Source organism: Homalodisca vitripennis, chromosome X (assembly GCF_021130785.1).
Source record: "Homalodisca vitripennis isolate AUS2020 chromosome X, UT_GWSS_2.1, whole genome shotgun sequence".
NCBI lineage: Eukaryota > Metazoa > Arthropoda > Insecta > Hemiptera > Cicadellidae > Homalodisca > Homalodisca vitripennis.
Genome location: NC_060215.1, coordinates 23,628,363 through 23,650,209, shown reverse-complemented (window position 1 = coordinate 23,650,209; position 21,847 = coordinate 23,628,363). Strand labels below are relative to the sequence as shown.

Here is a 21,847-nt window from a genome sequence, read left to right as displayed (position 1 = left end):
CAATGCTTAAGGATCAATGATTGTTACGAGCGCCCCTCCCCGCACGATTCCATACTGCACTGGGAACTGAACATTTGCAAAACAATCAATTTTTAATTCATTATCATTTAAGATTTACAATAATGTGCGGTTCCCACCTAAGTTACTTGTGTAGGTCTACCCTTTCGATAGGCTGGCAGTGGCAGGTAGTGTTGGCGAGGTTGCGCATTAATTTAGCACTAATTGTAGCTCTGCTAGAACATTTCTCAGTGCAATTGGTAAACTTTTTTTAAGACAAGAAGCTGAGAAACCCCTCATTTCACTTAGTCCTAGAAGGACATTTGTGCTTGCATCTGGAGTGACAGCATATTCAGGATGGATAAGGTCGGGGGTAGGAGACGTCTCCTGTCGAGATCCATGAGGAAGGATTATGAGCACTATATCTTGTCATCTCGGAAGAAGGGGAGGCGAGCTTTGTGGCTCTCAGCTGGCAGGGGTGCAATGCCCTTACGTCCTTATGTCCAGGTTAGCAACTGTTATATTGAACTTAGGACATGGGAGCCCCAACTCTAACAGTAATCCTGCGCAGTAGACTTGACCTATTGATCTACCCTTGTACCCCAACATCTTGACATTTACGGTTAGTGATGTGCTGTTCCTGGACATCCATACGGTTGCCCAGATTTAGTGACATCGGTTGTACCCAGTGAAGGTTCAACTGGAAGGTATAAACCAGTCAGAAGTGAACCCTCCTGGGTACAACATTTAGTTATATTTACGTTCATAGTTGAAACGTTAGGATTCAGAATTAGCATTCGTTCATGTGTATCCTGGTTTTATGCCCAGTTTTTAATTTGAAAAAAAATTACTGTGTTATCTGTGAACAGCTGTAATGTTACAGTTATATTTAGCTTTACTACATTGTTAATATAAACAATGAAAAATAATGGACCAAGCGTACACCCTTGAATGACACTGTAATTTACTTCCATTCAATTCTAAAACAAGAGAGCAGTCCTATTTTCTACATAGAGAACACCATAACAGGAATCTTGAAAACCTCAGGATGCTTGAAAACTGGCCATTTCTTCAGTTACAGACTCAGATGGCTTTATTTTTTAAAAGGTTAGAGGAGCACCACAGTGGAAGCTATATTCAGAGAATGTTCGAATGATTGATTTCGTAATAATGGATTTATTTTATGCGACATGATGACCTAACTCTGTATAATTGTCATTCAGATCAGTGGTGTGGAAGTATTCCTTGTGGGGAGTTATATAAAATATTTGGTTTATTTGACTCCCTTTCTATATGCAGTGCAATTGTGTGCTGAACTATGTAACCACGTTACCATAACCAGACAAGCAGAGGTACTACTACGATGTACGTCTTCTGCGGTGGATTTGTCTAGTAGGTGACGAAGACATAGTCCAGAACATGTTATTAAAACTGAAGCGTTTTCTTTAACCCTACATCGGGCGCTAAACGGAGTTTTCCTCCGTGTATTTTTTATTATTAAAAATAGTACTACTTTTCTGATGTTGGCAGTCGTTTCCCGCAGTTTAATTCACGAGCATCTTTCGGGGAAGTGAAACAATAGCCTCCCGCTTATCTTTGTCAAAATCTGTCAGTATGAGGTCTACTTCCGTGCGAGACTGGACGATTGCTCTGTGAGCGCCCGATGTTGTGTTTGTAGTGCTTGGACGAAATCTCCGTGAGCGCCTTATTGTGTTTAGCTTTTATGGTGTAATAATCCGTGTGCGCCTAAATGTGTGACCTGTGATGGTATCTTTTTAAGTTTTACAATATATTTTATTTGAATTTTTTGAAATGGAGAATGAAGACGAGAGACTTGTCAGTACAGTACCCGTGTGCTAGGGAACATTTCAGTACTGTTTATGGAGTAAATATTGTCGTTATAAGAACCAGAAGGAAAATGTTTTGAAACTTTGTGTAGTGTTTAAAAAAATTTTAGTAAAGAATACATTTTTATTTCAGAGTAATAATTGACATTACAATTGTATAATATCTCAAGAACTGAAGTAAGTTGTTTTTGTAAGAAGCTAAAAACTAAGTTAATTTACATATATTATTACAGTAGGTTAAACATTTTTACAATTAATTGCATTATTCCTTAAAATAAATCATGTTGTTATTATACAATAACATTTTTTAAGATTTTTAATTTCTTATTTGGAAAATTCATTATATAAGAGAGTAATTTTTATTTAATTTCTAAAAATGAATATATTACATTGTAATTAAATCAGTATGAATATTTAAACAAATAAAAACAGTTTAAACGACTATGATATCCATTATTCGCTGACCTGGAGGAAACCTCAGTGAGCGCCTGATGGTGTTTCTAATTTTAAGCGCCTGATGGAGGGTTAAAATTAAAAAAAATTTATTATTTCGCCTTTCCCATTTTGTAAAAAATAACATGTTACAAAGCGTTAAGTTCCAAATTTGAGTTCTTGAGCTGAAAAAAGAGGTCTACTGCATAAAACACATCAAGAAAGTAGTAAAATATTTTACTCTGAACTTTCATAACTGAACATTAAAGTGCTTCTTGAGTACTTGTCCTTCATTGTAACAATATCCAATTGTGTAACAGATATCTATAATTAGTACACCTCTCACTCACATTATCCCGTAAAATTGTTGGAGTGTCTCAAGAGGTATCTACATATCAGTGGTGTACATGCATCCACAACACTAACATCAATGTCTACAACATTCCAATATTGACGGACAGTATATTATGACAGATTGAGTGAAAAGTTAGGAAATTTATTTTAAACATACCAGGAGTTTACTAAGGAAGGTAAAACTTTTGTAGGTAAGTTACACTGCTCTTTTCACAAAGATTTGTTTGTACATTGATTTCCTGACAAAAATTAAATTAGTTGGTAACTAAAGAGCTAATCAGAGTGCAATTTGAAAAAATAGTAATACAAATATGCAAAAATAAATCAAAAGAGTTCTTATTTTACAAATCTAGCAAAGCTCAGTTATGCATACCACCCTGCACCTACCCTTATTTATACGTACAGTAATGAGGAACATAAACATTAAAAATATATAAATAAATAATACAATTGAGGCTTGCATGCATTTTGACCTGATCTATTCAAACTTTAGAGGGAAAAACTGCAGAGAACTTAACTAAGTTTAACAATTCTCCAATAAGATGTCTTGCAGCAGATAGATTTTCTTTTGACTGTTTTGAGTTACAGAGTATGTTTTTAGTTACGATTTGTTATCTACAGATTCTGCAGTCTTAATTTTGCTACGGATGTGGATGCACAACTGTTATTAGTTTTATTTGTTCTATAACATATATAATAAATATAAAATCTTGTATTTTAATACTTTTTTGCTGACTATAGGTCACAAGAGTCAGAACATGAACAATAATGTCAGTAGAAAAATATAATTGCCTTGCTCCTCTCCCACCAGGATGACCAACCACCAAGGAGTTGTAGGAACTTAAACAGGATTCTGTGGCTCAAAACAATAAAAAAACTTGAATTATCTGCTACTAACTTGAGTAAACTCTCTGACACTTTCCCCTGAATTTCCAATAAATACACATAAAAAAATCAAAGCTATATAATAGCTACACAAAAGTAACAGTAATCACAAAAACTAAATTTCAGAGTAAAAATTAAAACAGTATTTGTACTAATTGGTAAAACTTAAAATACTTAGTTGTAAAAAAAATTATCATACAGCACATTTACTTATTGGTATTTTGTACAAGAAGTAACCAGAGAAAAAATTATCTCTTGAACTTATATAACACTTGGTAACTTTAAACATCAAAGTAAGTATAAATATATATTTTAATCGCATAAAATCTCATAAATTCTCTTCCAGTAAAATATTTGGAATGTAATCTATACCTTAAAAATTGTAAATTACTTTGAACACAATCTGGTAGCTAATTTTAAGCATTTTGTCATGTTTATATGGACTATCGATAACATAATAATAACAAATGTAACTAAGCAAATATGGTGTAACTACAAACATATTATGTGGTTTGCTGCAATTTGAACATTTATATCTTATACTCTCCCCACCTACAGGAAAATTAGAATCACAAACTATACAGCTAGATAGATGCTACTAATTTTTAGACAATACGTTTAGTTGTAAAAATGCTGATATAGTGTGTGGTTTGGTTCTTTATATAGTATAGGAGATAATAGCATGACGTTAACACACTTCTGTCAAAGCCAGTTTTAAAGTCAACCTTAAAGTTTGTGTTTCACTACAACTCCTTTATTATGCACTTTAATACAGATTTGTATGTCAATGAATTATGATCCAATATAATAGCTATTGAAATAGACACAGCAAAAACTAAATCAATAAATGCCATAATCTCCATGTGTGATTATAACATGAAAAAGATTAGACCTTCTAACACCGAAACATTAAATGAAAAATATACAAGTTCAGTAAAAGAGTAAATATTATGTTGAAATAATTATGTGTCAGGAGTAAATACAACAAAAATTTGGTAGTTAAATTTAACCCTTTCCAATCATTTGTCAAGTGAGATCTGATGTCGGACCGAGTTTGAGAGTGACAAATATATTTTGTATCTGATTTTCTATGTTGTTATTCTACTGCTAGAATAAATTTGTAGCTTCTTTTAATTGGAACTGTAGGTATTTTTAATGTCATGATTGTAGAACACTGAATGTTGAAGGATGAAAGGCTAAGTAGACAACCTCCCTGTGTTATGTATGCCTAATGAACAGAAGAATGACAAGAATTGTGCAGTGTGTAGTAACGGGAAAGTATCTGATGGAAGTAAAGAAACTGTTTACTTCTGTGTAAGTAAACCTGGTTTGCACCAGGTTTGAAAATGTACGAGTAAATGAAGTGTCTTTTTTGTGTAAATGTATAATATAGACAAACAATAAAAAATTAGTTAATCTGTTGAAAGTGGAAATAAGTATATCTGTGAGTACATATTTTAAATTTTTGAGCAATTTGCGTGTATTAAAATCAGATCTGGGGAAAATCAGAAAGGTATTTTAAATTATTGGAAAGGGTTAATTACTTTTTACACTAATAGATTTTAACCAGATTCCTATCTGGTTTTGAGTTTGTTAGTGCTCTGTTACAGCAAGGTGTCGTTACGAAAGTACTTGGTGTCTCATCATTCCGATTGTAGTGCACATAAGTTTCACAGCATAGTAGATCTAGAATACCACTTTTTCTATTGTATTATCCAGTGGTGTACTTTGGGGCAGGATATCACAACGGGTGTTGTCCACTCCCCTGTACTTCCTTAGTCCTCCAGACTATTTTCCCCCAAAAAACAATTTTAGATACAATACCAAATCCTCAAGCATTGTGAGGTTTCCACCTACTGGATACAGGGAAGTCTACTTGGTCTTTAAAAGCTTTTTTTGTAACCATGCGGGATTCAGAGAGAACAACAGGAAATGGAACCGGTGTAGAGATTTAATTGGAGGCAACCATCTGAGGGCAGTTGGGAGCAACACAGCCGGCCTGAGAGTCACAGCTCATCGGTGTCAACTTGAGGCAGTGGCTGCACTTCTGGATCTGCGCAACAGAGACAGAGCACTCATCACAATTACACAACAGAGAGTGGAATATAAAGTAATCTTTTTTAAAAATACATTCAAAGGAGTAGTAAAAGTAATTAACTTTGGAAACAAATTGAAGCTGCCTGAAATATTAATCAACAAAAGCGTTGCTTATTCCATGGCCTTTTAATTTAGAATTGTTTAGCATCAAGCAATTGTGCACCTGATGAGACAATGAGAACACCACTTCATCTGGATTACATTTGTTTGTAGTCGAGGAGTCTCTGATGTGAAACGATGTAAAGAGTTCATTTTGAGCTACTTTGTCACTGCCTGTTTTGGATCTCTTCAGATTGATGTTGATTCCAGATTCCAGGGGTCAACTCTATCACAGCGTTAGACTTCAGACAATGCACTAAGGAGAAGGTGAAATGGAGCAGAACTTAAGATTCGTAGTGAATCAACCCTTCCCAACATTCCTCTATGTTATGTACAGCTTAAATGATTGGTTTTGACTTCGTAATAAACAAAGAGCAACCTACTGCAATATTAACTTTGTTAAAACAACCTCAATGACCTTGGCTGTCTATTATTTATTAGAATATTTATTATATTATTAATATACTACTTAAAATAATGTACGACAACAGTTTAACCCACGTTATCCTACTGGTGCCCATGAAGGATAACTTGGTATGGTGTATTAGCTTTTATAGTCATCATGGTCTCATCAATCTCAAACAGATGAGAGCTATTATCATCTTTAAGTTTTAATTCACAATTTTGATTTTAGCATTTTTTTAAATACTAAATAGTTCCGTGCTGAACACTTTCTCTTTTACAAAAATATGTACTTCATATTTTTGTAAACATATTTTGTAATCCATCTTTTTATTGGAATTAAATGGAATTTAAAAAAAATAAATTTAAACTCTATCTATTATTTTAAAATTCTATTCTAAAAATCTATCTGATGGGTCATAAGGTGTAAGTTTTATAAATTCAATTTTTAAAATTTCAATCTTAGTTTCCTCCCACTTAAAAATAATCTTCATGTTGTCTAATAGAAATATTATAAAATATGTAATATTATATTCAGTATTACAAGAATTGAGGGGATTGATATTTATTCCCATTATGTAAAATAAAAGAAATAATACATTTTCTACAGATCACTTACCGGAGCAAGGGGCAGTTTCAGGGATGTCCAGACATCAAGCAAGTCATGTACGAAGGTATCTATCATCTGGAGGGTATGGTGTGGAGTCGGAACTAACCGTAACTTCTCTTCCCCTAAACGCACTGTTGGATAGTTGATGGCCTGTACGTAGTGACCTTTCTCGCGCAGTAGGTTGTCGGACACAGCGGTGCATTGTGCGGGGTCTCCAATCTATACATAGTAACATTTTCTGTCAGGAACTAAATTACTGACGAAATTGGTTTAGGTTTATTCGAATTTCACCCATTCCTCAGCAAAGCATTAACCTTTTGACAAGAATATTAAGTACGGAAGGGGTTACTACAATCTCAGGATTGACTTAATGGCAGATACGAAAGAGTGGATTTCACTTTTCAATACAGGTGATAATTCTTTTTCTTTGCAGGCTTAAAGTATTGTAAGTAGAGACATCTTGATAAATCTAGATTTAGAAAACAAATCAGTATTTCAGTTTGTTAGAGGGGACATTAAAAATTGGAAAATTGAGCCTTTGGAAGACGGTAATAATGCCATCACAGTGACTAACTTTTCACCACTTGTCATCTCTTACTGTATTGTACTTTCTTCCTGTATTTTGTTTGATAAAAACCCACACACATATCATTAACATAAAGGGAGTAAAATTGGCAGAATGTAGTTGAGAAGGAGGAGGGAAAATAAGCGTGAAAAAACAAAAGTTTTTTTGGGAGAAGCCGATCCCCTTTTATGCCTTATTCTGCCCGTCCTCATGGGCCACTGGCCTGTGCGAGGGTCTTGCCTGTGCGAGGGTCTTATCAAACAGAATAAGGGGGAGAGTCGATACAGTAAAAGGTTGATGGTACTGATAAAAAGTGCAAGAGTCACAGACAGAATTTGAACCTGCGCTGTCTAACATCTTAGACCACTCGGCCGTCGGCACTCCCATGGCCGAGAAGTGACTACACAAATCTGAAGCTGTGAATGTAAAATTGAGGTAGATTCAAACAATAGTCCACTATCTTAACAATAATGCAATGGTGATTGATACATATTATTACATCTAGGGATATGATCTTTAATTCAAGACTTCAAAGGCATATTTCTGACCATTTCCTGAATTCTAGAAGTTTGCAGCTGTCCTGTCCAAACTAAGAGTATAGCTGAGGGTTATCATTACATGATTAATCTGTAATGAAATAAAAATGAATGTATGGCTCTAAATTGACTGAAGATTTATTTTATAAAATAATTTTTATGAAATCGTCTAATAAACTGAGAAACATATGGCTTTGAACACGTTTTTAAAATTTTCCTATAGTTAGTTAAATGCTTTTATTTGTTATAATGCATTTTTGCTAAACTATATAATATTTTTCTGAAGAAATTTTCAGGATATCCTAATATACGTGACTTACTCTTATCGGAATGATGTGAGAGGGAGATGGTTCCACAGGGAAGCCATGTTCTAACAGCCTGGTCTTCATGTAGGCAACATTCTCCTGGTGTTTGTGTCTAAGGGTGCGTCCGTCCTGGCTACCGAGTACTGAGATCGCTGCTCGGGCCCCCGCCACCACTGTAGGAGGCAGTGACGTAGTGAAGATGAACCCTGCTGCGTAGCTACGGACCATGTCTACCAACTTGCTGGTACCCGCTATATAGCCGCCCACATTTCCCACGGCTTTGCCTGACAACCAAAAAGAACACGTCATTGAAGACCAGTTACACCTTCTCATGACCAGTAATATTTTCATAAAAATTTAAATTTAGACTCTCAGTGTAGCTGATACTTACGCTTTTAGAGGCTGAGATCTAATATATCACAGCTCTAAGTATCACTCGGTATTAGAACAAATATGAATTATTTCGTAAATCAAACCATAAACAGCATAAAACAAATAATTTTTATTATTTAAGTTAATGTAGAAATCTTGTTACCTAGTTGAATATAGTAAACAATGGCAAGGATTCTGGGCCGGTTCATTGGAACGAGAACTGAATGATGAGATAACCGTAACACTATACATTGCAACTAGTCCAGAGAGGCTAGAATTTTTAATTGCCACCTTTTTTCCTCTCTCTCCAATATTATTTGTTATTGATTGGGCATTTATTCATATTTAGCACTTTTTAGGTAGATTTTGCATACAAAATCAGTCAGTTGAAATTGTCCAACATTTCCAAAACATTTTGTTATAAACATTTTGTATCTTAAACAGTTTTTGAGATACTGAGTATATAAAATCTAATGAGAATAAATTTATAAAATCTACCTAACTACGTTTTATAGCTTTAAGTTTATCAAAATTTGATTTTTATCCTAACTATGCATTAAAATTTTTAAATATACCAGTACGTTAATTGTAATAATGTACCCACAAAAATTAAACAAATGGTGTAATGCACAAATTTTAATTCCATGTGCCTATAAAAAGTGTTGTAATTTCAACCACTGATTATTAATTGGTATGTCTTTTGACTTAGGTATAATTTGCAGTTCAGCAAATCCGATATAAGCGACCTTTGATTTTTCAAACGTGACACGACGAGATGTAACAAAATGAATATTATAGTGTTTTGTTGCAATGGAACTGTAAGATGGAACCACTCCACAGCTGTTGGGAATCCATTGCAATAGTTCTGTGTCTAGAATGGTGCAGTAAACTTCTTCTCGCCTGCTATATATTTGACTGAAATAAGTCTATTTGCAATGTCATGACCATATAATATTCTTGATTTATTGATAGAGGAGTTGGAGTAATGTTTAAATAAATATTAAACTAATCATTGTTTGTCCTAGATTAAAGAGATAGAATTTATAAATTAACATATTATTCTGGAATTGATAGATCCCAAAGTTAGTTTATACATTTAAGCTAGTATCTAACAAATGAATCAGTTAAAGTATACAAATCATTATGTAAATCTGCGATTAAACACCTGAGCGCTTGACAACCAGCGGCCAGAAGTATTTGCAGTGGCAGATGGTGTAGCGATAAAAACAGTTCACTGCATCTACATACATTGCTTGTGGCAGTTCTTTATTGCACTAATTGCTATTCTAAAACATATTTTTATATACTGTTTTTACATTTCATAGACAAATAAATCTGAAACAATAGATACAAAAGCAAAATATTTCACTCACGTTTATTTGACCAAAAACTGACACTTGACCAACTGTCATTGACAAACTAATGTAACAGGATATCTGAACTCATTCTACCAGATGTTAACTGCATTACTTTGAAACCAACAAAACACTAAATGTCTCCTCTATCTGAGAGCATCAAAACACATTCCAGCAGGAATATCACTAAATAACAGAGGACACAGAATCTGTTAATGAAAATACATTTATTTTGAATTAAATTAGATGAAAATCTTTAATAACGCAGTGAAAGAGCTTGTATAAATGATATTGAAATAGACTTTAATTGATGCCTTGTTGAAAACTGTTTTATATGACGGAGTGAGTGTGAAAGGGTGCAAAATCTATGAGCACTAACATTCTGCTGGGGGTTCAATTCTGAAATGAAATGAAAAATGTCTTTATTGGAGGCGAAGTTAGGACTATAAAGTCCTCTCTACCACTTAACCTCGTAAAAAATTAAACTAACATATATATACATGTATAACTAAACATAAATATATTAATTAACCTTATACGTTACAAGAATCTTAGCTTTAAAATAAAATTAAAAAATAAAAAATCTATAATTAATGTAACTTTATAAATATTTACAATACTATAATAAGACATACACGCATTCATTCAACTTGCATTCAGTTGCCCTAAGTACCACATTCCAAAGCCGCCAACTGCTATACCCCCCCGAGCCCCCAGCATCAAGGCCCTGACCTCCGCCCCAAAGCGAGCGCACCATTCAATGGCTCTGATATTTATAGGTAAGGCATTCCACAATCGACAGGCAGAAACTGTAAACGACTTACTAAAGGTAGTTGTTCGATGAACTGGGATAGATAATAAGGATGTATCTCTCCTTGTACTTCGTTCACTTATTTCAGATATAAATTGAAAGTTGTTTGAAAGATAACTGGGACAATTTGTATTTAAAAGAGCGTGCAACAGAATGAGTGAGTGATAGTCTCGAAGATCTTGTAATTAACAGAGATAGAATTATTTGGGCGTTCTGACTGGTACACCAAAACCCATTGTGTCACTAAATTTGGGCAACCTTACGGATCTAGTCTTATGGATGGGCTTAGGTCTAGTCTACTGCGGGAGTTGACTGTTGGAGTTGGTGGGGCTCCCTAAGTGTTAAGGACTGTTCCTAGACATAATGGCGTGCCACCCCCTGCCTGCTTCAACTTCCCCTTCTTCCAAGGAGACATGACTAAGATTAATCACCAAAATCCTTCCTCATGGATCTATACAGGAGCCGGTCCCTACCCCCACCCTTACCCATCCAGAATATCCTGTCACTCTGGAAGCAGTGCAAAGGTCCTTTCAGGACTAAGTACAATTTCTCAGCTTCTTGTCCTAAGAGAAAAAAAGAAAGAACAATTGGAAATAAACTATGAAGTGACTATGTAGAGGATATTGTTATCTAGAGTAGTCATTATCAGTGCTCATGTTATCTGCAGGACTCTGATAAGTACTAATGACTTCTAATATGTGCATTTCTGTGATAAAAATGGAAACTTAGTGATTGTGGAAAATACAATATAATAAGCTTGATCGACCAAACTGTCTATTCACTTATGCACCCTGGGAAAGAGAGATGTTATGAATAGATTACAATTTTGGATTTTATGTCTAAATATTTATTATGAGTGTTAGTTGTATTTGTAAATGTATGAAAACATAGTTTTGAGTATTGAGTAAAGTTAGACACTCAATAAATAAAAATGAAACAATGATTAGTTTAGATTCATTATATTAACTTTTTGAACGCCTTGTTAAATAAAAGGGAAGAATTAGATTTTAACTAAATTTAAATATTTTTGAGAAGTGTTAGGTTTATTACTGTGTGAAATTCCTCCGATTATGAAATTTTATATTAATATGATACTTGGAATGAAAAATGGGTTAGAAATTAAATAAAGATTAGGCTCATTTGTGTTGGGTAAGACTAGAGTAACCATATTGGTTTCAAAATGTTCCCGGCACTCAGTATGTAATTTCCCTGATGTAGCGTGTGGACTGTGCTCTTCCTACTTTGCTCTCTGTGACTTGTTGAAATTTGCAAGCTGCAATTAAAAATCCGGCCACTTTGAGGTGGGTCTGTGATTAGGTAGGCCTTTTCGTTGAGGAAAACTACAAACCAATTGAAATGTACAAATTTTATCTTGTGTATGGAAAAAAAATTATGAGTACTAGCCAAATTTAAAAATGGCCAAACCAATTTTCAGAATGAGAATCACAGTGTAACTGGAGGTAGCCTTGTACCTGATGAATTAGTGCTGAAAATTCATATAACCTGTCACAATTACGGAAGTTCAAAATATTTTTCTCAAATTCCCCTGAAATTTTATGCACGATATTGTGATGTAAAAACCTGGAAAATGGAGTAATGTTCGTCTAAAGAGATCCAAAAAAGTCGGCGACGAAGAAGCTGACAATGAACTCTACATCAACATTAGCGACACCTAGATGACAAAATATAGTGTAATCTAGGTGAAGAGTTATTCTCACTGTCTCATCAGGAACACAGCTGAGTGCACTGCAATGTTTTAGACACGATCTCTAAGCACGGTGGAGCAACCAAGTTTTTCACACATAACGTAGCTATTGTAGGAAAGATTGATTCAATGTGAATGTTGAGTTTAGCTCCAGTTCACCTTCCTTTTAGTGCATTGTCTGAAATCTAACTGTCTCAGACTTGACTTCTGGAATCTAGAGTCATGCTCGTCGGAAGAGATTAAAAAAAGTCAGTGACAAAGAATTTCAAAATTAAGATTCCAGACACCCCAGACAAGAGACTGGTTGTACGAAAAATACACAGTTTTTCAACTTTAAAAAGCGACTATATTACCCAAAATCCTCTTTGCAAATCTAAATAAATTAAACTTTTTGACAAATATCGGTTTTGTTCTTTAAAATTTAGTGTATTAATTAATATTCCTAAAAATGTATTAACTGGAATAAAGTAATTCGTTTGAGACGTAGGCTAAATGAAAACCCACCTAGAGTGCCAGAAATAATGTCCATCTCAGGCAAAAGGCCGTCGCGCTCACCCACCCCTGCGCCATGGTGTCCATACAGGCCCACCGCATGCACCTCATCCACAAATGTGAGAGCACCAAACTCATGGGACACCTGTGAACACACTCCTTACTGTTCAATACATGTACAACAGTATTCATAGATCATTCTCATAGGCCTTTGTTACAAATGTCTTCATTATTACAATATTTACTCCATTGAAACGTTAGTAATTTTTTTAAACAAACTAAGTATTACCATATAATTTCCAGCAGAATGTAAACTTAACACTATATGCAAATAAAAATTATTGTAAGTATACTGAACGAAAATATTTTATTTTGTTCAAGCTATATAAAGAAAATTTAAAAGGCTATATTCTGAAAGTATTGAGGAATAAACATCATTACATGGTATAATGAATGAACATAAATAATTAAATTAGAGTTACATTAACTTATAATATTGAACATACAATTATTTATTATTATTATACACACAGATTCTCAAACCCAAAATGAACTACCTTGTAAATATTATTTCTCATTGATTTTTTTTATTCAATTAAACATTGCTTGTAATTATAAGACAGAATAGAGCAGAATAAAGTTCTATCTGAATCTGCTTTCCCATAAAATAATTTTTTGATCGACAATGTTTATTTTTATCAAAGTTACAGTAATTTTTATAATGAACTTGAAAAGGAGTGTCAGTGCCATAAATGATTCAAAGTGCTATGGATCCACTATGATCAAATCAAGTACTCACTTGACATAATTCCTCAAGAGGACAGATGGCTCCGGTCATCGAATGAACTGTCTCAAAAGCGACAATCTTCGGCACTCTTTTATCCACACTGGCCAGCAATTCTGCTAAGTGGTTAGGATCGTTGTGGCGGAAAATGTGCTTAGGTACCCTGCTGTTTCTGATTCCTTGTATCATAGAAGCATGGTTGCCCTCGTCAGAGAATATATGACACCCTGAAATAAACAACTATTATAAAAATCTTTTCACCAAAAATATTCAATCTGCTCATGATAAATTCTTCAAAAGAACAGTTGGTTATTTCTAAAAGAAAATAAGAGACCAAGGTCAATTTGAATATTACATAAGCATGTAGAAACATAATCCAAAGTGAAATATTTAAATGTAGGCTACTCCTGGATAGCTTCTGATATAAGAACAGATGAGAGAATATTTTGTGCTGATTGGAGAATGATGTCATGTTAATTTAAGGGTCTGGCAACTGAGCAAAGGAATATTATAGGAGGAATAGTTGGAGGGCTAAATATCTACTATATCACAAAGAGAAGGGAAAGAGTCCAAAACAGTAAAGAGATATAAATTAATTGCACTCAGGCCAATGATTGAATTAAGAATTGTTTTAATTACTCTTTACTGACATACAGCTTGATGTTGTGGCATTACAAGAGTTTAGTTTTTACTTTAGTTTTTCACTACTACAACTAAAATACTTCAACAAGAAAAGAGTTTAAATTTTATAAATTCATGCTGGTTAGTACCTGGTAGAGCCTTCGCCAGAGTAAAAAGTGTGGAGTCGTTGGCAACAAAGCACGATGTAAACAAAAGTGCTGCCTCCTTCTGGTGTAACTCGGCCAGGTCCTGCTCGAGCTTCTCTATTAGGATGGAATTTCCAGAGATATTGCGAGTTCCACCAGCTCCAGCTCCGTATATCTCCACAGCATCTCTACCAATCAACAACAGTAAAAAACTTCAAACCCTGCTGTGTAGATTTAGCTGTCTTAAACTTAATTTTTGATAGCTTCTATTTAAAAATCGAAAACATGATTTTGTAACCAAATGTTTTAACAGTAGGCATAAATGGTATTTTTAATCTAAACACTATGATATGAGCTTAACAGCTAAATATATCAAGATACAAAAATAATTTAGAAATTTCCTGTCCACGTCCATTAATTGCAATATTGTTATTTTGAGTTTCATTTTATTTTGTCTGATTAAAACTAACTTAATTAACACAAAAAAAATTAACGGCCCATAAAAAATAGCTCTAATGAAAATCATTACCTTAATTGTTACAGTTAATTGAAAAATTACTAAAAATGTTCTTTCCCTTTTAAATAAACACAAGTCTTAAGCACATTTACTTTGGGTTAGATTTGATAAAATAGAAACATAATTCAAAGCGAAATATTTAAATGTAGGCTACTCCCGGGTAGCTTCTGATATGAGAACATATGAGAGTATATTTTGTGCTAATTGGAGAATGATGTCACGTTAATCACAACTCAGTGGGCCTGGCAACTAAGCAAAGACAACTCATGATAGTTGCACCAATCCGTGGTACAAAATTCTGAGAAAAGAAAAGAGTAGGAATTGAATAGCTTCTATTCATAGAGAAGCAGTTTTAAGAGCCGTAAATCCTATCTGGACAGTCAACAAAAGCCATAAATTGAATTGAACTGAATTTACATGCAATTCAATTAATCAATAATTTATGTGGGCATTATACGTACGATTGGTAATATAGGCTATGTCATGAATTTACAATGGTAACTAAATATCACATGAAATAGACCTACTTAAGAGGTAACTAGGAAATTGTGATTAACGAATCATGTCACTAAAATTAAAATGTATATACTCATCCGTGGAGTAAAATATCACTTCTTTAAACCACCTAGAGTAAGTAGATTTTTAAAAGCAGTTAGTTGTACTAAGTTGTTACTAATATTGTGTTTGTTCCTATTGTTATATGAATGATTTTGGGTCTTGAAATTTTTTTGAACCAACTGACTTAATGCACACAAGATAGTTCACGTAAATTAAAAGAACCCAAGATTCAATTATTCAAAATGATCATGTAAATCACGAGTGTGTGGAGATGGCAATGGACTCAATGGCTTTCTCATGCGTCACATAATTTGCATGTTTCTTTGTAACAATACAAGGCCACCCGCTCTGGATTGGTACATTGACAAACACGTCCTAAAGCCAGGCACGACTAATGAATATTTAAAAAGCAAATGAAAGTCTAACAAAAAATTGACTCTCAAATGAAAAATTTGATCAAGTTAAGCAGACCAGACACAAATTTTAACAGTAAACCAAAATATAGCGATTTGATATGCCACGTTACAATCTGTAATTGTAGGTGTGGTTTTATTAGTTTATAGAAGCGTGTAATACAAGTCCTCAAGTAATCTCAAAATTCAAGTAATAATATATATTAAAATACTAAATATCAGTTTGTATGAACACTAAGCATGAATACTAGTAACTTGGTTTTTAAAGATTAAAATATATACAAATAATTAACATATTTTGTATGAATTTAAATCATTAATTACAATGAAATATGACCATAGTACATGACCATATCCCATTACATATCCATACTTATCTTAGGTTTTCGTACATTATGTAGTATTACATTGTTTATTTCATGTTGGCCAACAGAAACAATATTTGAGGCACCAATTTCTATTGGTATTGAAAAGAGCCATGTAAAGATCACACGATGAGCAACATTTTTGTTGTTATTGTATTACTTAAGTAAGAAGAGTATGGGTTACAAAAATACCTATAGAAAAATACAATGAGTAGAACTCTTTGGAAAAAAACATTGGAATTACTAATAAGTTATTGACAGGAGCCTTCAGGAGTCTGGGATTACTGACTTTGCCCTGCCTCTATATCCTGGAAGTTGCCCTGTATTGTAGATACAAATGCGAATTGACACATAGTAGTGACGTCCACGGATATAATGTGAGGGGCAGGGACAACCTGAGAGTTCAGTCTCACAGAACGATGGTTTATGAACAACTTCCATCGCAGGTTGGTGTTAAAGTGATCAACAGACTCCCGGAGTGCATAAAAGAATTGGCAACAAAGAAACGTTTCAAAGCTCGATTACGAGATCTTTTAGTGTCGAATGCATTTTATTCCATTGATGAGTTCTTGACAAATCGCTGGGAATGATAAAATTACTTTGTTAACTCTGTTGCCGAAATGAATAAAATTTTTGTGCTGACGATTGTAAAAGAATGTTTAATCAATGTAACATTGTTAAGATTTATTTTTTAAAACACAACTTTTATTAGAATTTGAAAGAAACAATTTGAAGAAAGAATTTGAAAGAACATTTGAATTTGAATTTGAGTTATACATGATTTGGCTGTTCTGACTAACATCTTGATTTTCTCCCACGCTTAACCCTTTTACTGCCAAAATTTGATATTCCAAATGTTTGCAAAAATAATTATAAAATATATTAAAAGTCACATTAGAAGGTATTTAATGTGTGCATTGTGTTTAGAATTACATTATTTATACAAAACATTTTTTTACAGAAGGAAATCCACAAACGTGTGAAAATACAGAAATGGAGTACATTAAGTGCTACTATCTCTCCACTCTTGCTAATTGTTTGGAATTCTGACTTGGAAAATTGTTAATAATTTGAAATGAACTGTACTTTGGCCCTATTGGATCAGATGTCAGCAAATAGTCTGGTAGCAAACGGGTGAACCTGATTTTCCCTGATTGAAAATTGTCATTAGAGCTATGATACGCACAGTATTATAAAATGTTTAAGAAAATTGGCGATTACTCCATTCATCAATGTATGAAAAACATGATAATAAAAGCGTTAAGAAATAAAGTTGCCTTGAGAGTTGCACAAAACAGTTGATAGTATTGCCAGACTCACCTGACAGCCTGTTTGACGACAGGATGACACGACATGCCTAAGTAGTCGTTGGCACACCAAACAGTGATAGGTTGTTCTCCCCAGGTGTATTCCAGCGCAGTTGGGAATTCTGAAGCCAACCGAGCGACCTTTTTGAACACCCTGTACGAGTGGTCCAGTTTTTTGCGCATTATTTGCTCATGGAAGAAGTCCTCATATGGGAATTTATTTTCTGGAACAGACACTTCTGTTCACTAAAAGCTAGTGTTGATAGTGGTAAATGAAGTTACTATAAAATGTTAGTTATAATATATGTCATAGATTCACTGTCAGTTGAATGAAAGCCAGTTTAAAAATTTTCCAGTGGATAGCGTTAGCATGCTCTGCTACCAATATTATACAACTAAAATCATATGTATTATTGTTTGTTTAAAAAAAATTTAATATACACTTGTTTATTTTATATTGTTATGATAATTTATTGTAAATATATAATTTCTGGTTGTTATTTGTCTGTTTTATACGTACAAAATCTCAAAAAACCGCTTAAGTCAACACTTAATACTACAGAAAGTTTAAAGATTTCAGTTCATTTTTAGTTTTTGTAAACATATTTTTAAAGTATTTATGGTTAACAAAATTAACGTTTTTTATAATTAATCTAAAAATAACACCTAAAATACATTTACAACATTTTTGGAATTGAAAATTTAAAACGAAATCTAACATCAAACAATTAACTTTGTTTTAGATTGAGGATCCACTCTGCAAAATCTCGAAGAGATTATGATAAGAACTAAATTATTATAAATCTCTAGTAATGAAATAATAAATAAGTCAAATTCCAATCTTAATTGCTGCATTACATCACAATCTGAGTTGTATTATTACTAACCACTTTATAATGTAATTAACTTATCTAGAATCATGAACTATCAAGTTCCAACAATCAAAATCATGAAACAATATTGAAAATTTTCACAATTTTATGTTCATAGAGTTACCACGTGCCCAGTTGAATAATGCATTAAAAAAAGAACATTTTATATAGTTTAGGTGCTTCTATTATAATCAAACATTAAAATAACTATTATTTTCAATATATAATAAAACCTTCAAATTTACAGCATTATACTGAAATACTTGCTTGGAGATTATTTATAATTTTATAGTATATTCAAATTACTCACAATTCACAGTTAATTCAGTCTTAAACCTTCTATAGCCACTTATTGAGTTTTCAATATGTGCCAACTCTCTCACACTATGGTACAGTGACAGTACATCAATGTAACTGTGAGGCACCAGTGAAAACGTCAGACTGTAAGCTAGAATTTTACACATCCTTTTCTTACTAAACAATGCTGGGGTATCATCAAATATTGAACATGTTTATTGTTTATTTCCACTTCGTAGATTATTTGAAATTTATGATTTTTGAAGTACTTCATGTTTTAGAGGTAGTTTAATTTATTTTCACAATTAAATTGGTGTTTTTTATCTACTGGATTTTACATTAGTGTTAGTGAACAGGTTTATGCATAAAGAAACTTGATTAACCCTTTAAGTAGTAATTCCTTTTACGCTTAAATAGTAATCACGTCTTAAGACGTTTACACATGTTGTGCCATAGAGGAGTAATCACGTCTTGAGCCGTCGTCACTTCCCGAGTCCTCTGTCCTACAATGAGGCGAAGAAGAGACTACGGCAGCGTCAATGTTATGTGTGTAGCAACACAAAGCTCAAAGAAAAGAAGAGAAAAGACACTGTCTATCAATGTGCACAGTGTGAAGTGTCCCTATGTGTTCATCCATGTTTTGGAGACTTTCACTCGAAAAAAATTTTCTGAAAAGTGACTAAAACCAGTATATAATTAATTTTTTCAGTATTCATGTTTTCTTGTAATAAACATCAAGTAATAAATAATGTTCTATTAGAACAATGCATTTGTAAAACTCAAGGGCTTTTATTTATTTTGCTAAACCTGCCTTGCACATTAATTTATTCCATAAAGTCATATTACGCAATGACAACTCAAAATTTACTGTTAATGCTTTTTTTCATTTTTGAAAGGTAAAATACATATTTTGATACTCCAACAATTATATAAAAGTGATTTTATAAAAATAACATTAAAAAAAATCTCTACTCTCTGGACGTTTATTAGTCTAAAAATAGCTACTCCTCTATGTCTAAAATATAATCACGTCTTAAGACGTGATTACTCCTTAAAGGGTTAAGAGGATTTCGGACATTTGCCATCGCTAAGGTTATTAAAAATATAATACGTTTCGATGATTGGAATCTATCCTCTTCGTCAGGTGGGGGAGGTAAAAAGAATATCAAACATTAAACGAGAAAACAAAACTTCCCATCAATGTAATTATGGAACTGTTGGAGCTATGCACTCAATGTAACTATTTTGAACTAAAGGGTCAAATTTACCGTCAAGATGAGGGAATGGTGATGGTATCTCCTCTATCGCCCATTTTCACCAATATCTTTATGGAAGAATTTGAGCAAAAAGACCAGGCTTCAAGTCACTTCAGACCGAGGATCTGATTCAGATTCGTGGATCACTCTTCCCTCATGGAAACAAGGAACTTTAAAGAGTTTTTGTCCCACATTAACAGCATTTCTCCCTCCATTCTCCTTACCATCAAGGTAGAAGTCCAAAACAAACTCCCCTTTCTGCATGTGTGTGTAGTAAGAGATAGGGACATCCTTAAGACAACAGTTTATCGTAAGAAAACACATACTAGCCAATATCTAAATTTTCAATCAAACCATCAAAAATCTGTCAAAGATGGAGGAAGTATACCCATTGTTTGATAGAGCAAAGAGCTTGTGCTCAGACAAAGATGGGTTAAAAGAAGAAATCAAAAACATTGAATCAGATCTTATTTTAAATAGATACCCTCAGTCTGTCATAAATAAGTGCAAAAAAACCAATAAAAAAATCCAAGAGTCAGAGAATGAAAACAAAGAAAAATTTACATACATGTCGATCCCTTATGTGCCGGGATTATCAGAGAAAATTAGAAGAGTAGGCAGGAAATATAATATTAGAATTGCTTTTTAAAACACAAAACACTCTTAGACAAAGTCTTGTAAAAACCAAACCAAAAAATGGCACACAGGACTCAAAAACTGTGTTTACAGTACAACATGTTCTTGTAACAGTGAATACATAGGCGAGACAAAATGATCACTAAATTTGAGAATTAAAGAACATAGAGACATTACGAAAAAAGGACTACTGGAAAAGTCTAAAATTGCTCAACATTGCTGGTCTGAAAATCATCAAATAAAATGGGATGAAGCCAACATAATACACCGCGAGGAGAATTTTTTTAAACACAAACTTATTGAGGCTTCATACACAAAATTAGCAGAACAACCGCTAAGTCAACCTTCGGTTGAGGTTACACCACTTTTGGTACCAATATTAAAAAAAGAACTAACTAGGAAACCTAAAAAGATTATAACAATCAAACAAACCTCAACCAAAAGGATTCACACACACACACACACACACACACCATGACACTAAGGTCTAGGATTAAAACTTAAGGCCAGCTTCCCTTTACCCCTTCCCCCTCCTGACCATCACCTTCCAGTCCCATTGTTTCAGATGACACTAAGCGGTGCCGGTGAAAGAACCAACATCAACATGCTTGTTAGTATCCCACTGCAGCCTGGGCTAGTGTGATGTGTGATTGTTATCCTCGTACTTGTGATTTGTGCTCGGGACTTGCATCCTGTGCAGTGACAACGCCTGGACTGGGTCCAAGCAGCTTTTGGGTATGTTTGAACCCTTATCTTTCCCTTCTTTACTTCTTTCTGTTCGTTATTTTTGTACATATTAATACTTCCCCCACCTGACGAATAGGATAGATTCCAATCTTTGAAACGTTGTGTTATACCTTTTATAACCTTAACGATAGCAAATGCCCAAAATGCTGTTATCCTTTCAAACCTTCCATCGTCAATAACAAACTTAAAACAAAGAAACTTGATGATTTTCTTTCACTTAATATATTTTTAATACAAATTTAGAGATAAAAGCTTTTAGCAAAATTTAAAATGTCATCTTACTACATTATTAACTCTTATTTAGTTATAAATTAAATTATATCCAATATAACATTCTTTCGCATCTCTATGGTTGACATACATATATGTATCTATTACTACATATTTTCTGGATTTTCTGACCCTATCATGTTTTTATCTATAACTTCCATGCTGCAATAAATATCATAAAAACTTTTGGTTTT

At 33.5% G+C, this 21,847-nt stretch overlaps 1 protein-coding gene across 3 annotated transcripts in view; it reads right to left on the bottom strand.

The window, feature by feature from the left end:
• Nucleotides 1–2,497: 2,497 nt before the first annotated feature.
• LOC124368783 (5-aminolevulinate synthase, nonspecific, mitochondrial-like) overlaps nucleotides 2,498–21,847 on the bottom strand; it is a 43,664-nt gene continuing 24,314 nt past the window's right edge. For all 3 annotated transcript variants that reach the window (XM_046826151.1, XM_046826150.1, XM_046826152.1), the window contains 7 exons: nucleotides 17,589–17,799; nucleotides 14,419–14,603; nucleotides 13,664–13,875; nucleotides 12,877–13,009; nucleotides 8,145–8,413; nucleotides 6,733–6,942; nucleotides 2,498–5,568 (listed from right to left, as the gene is read on the bottom strand). In XM_046826151.1, coding sequence (XP_046682107.1) covers nucleotides 5,467–5,568; nucleotides 6,733–6,942; nucleotides 8,145–8,413; nucleotides 12,877–13,009; nucleotides 13,664–13,875; nucleotides 14,419–14,603; nucleotides 17,589–17,799 — 1,322 coding nt within the window. In that variant the 3' untranslated portion in view covers nucleotides 2,498–5,466. The remainder of the gene's footprint in view (nucleotides 5,569–6,732; nucleotides 6,943–8,144; nucleotides 8,414–12,876; nucleotides 13,010–13,663; nucleotides 13,876–14,418; nucleotides 14,604–17,588; nucleotides 17,800–21,847) is intronic.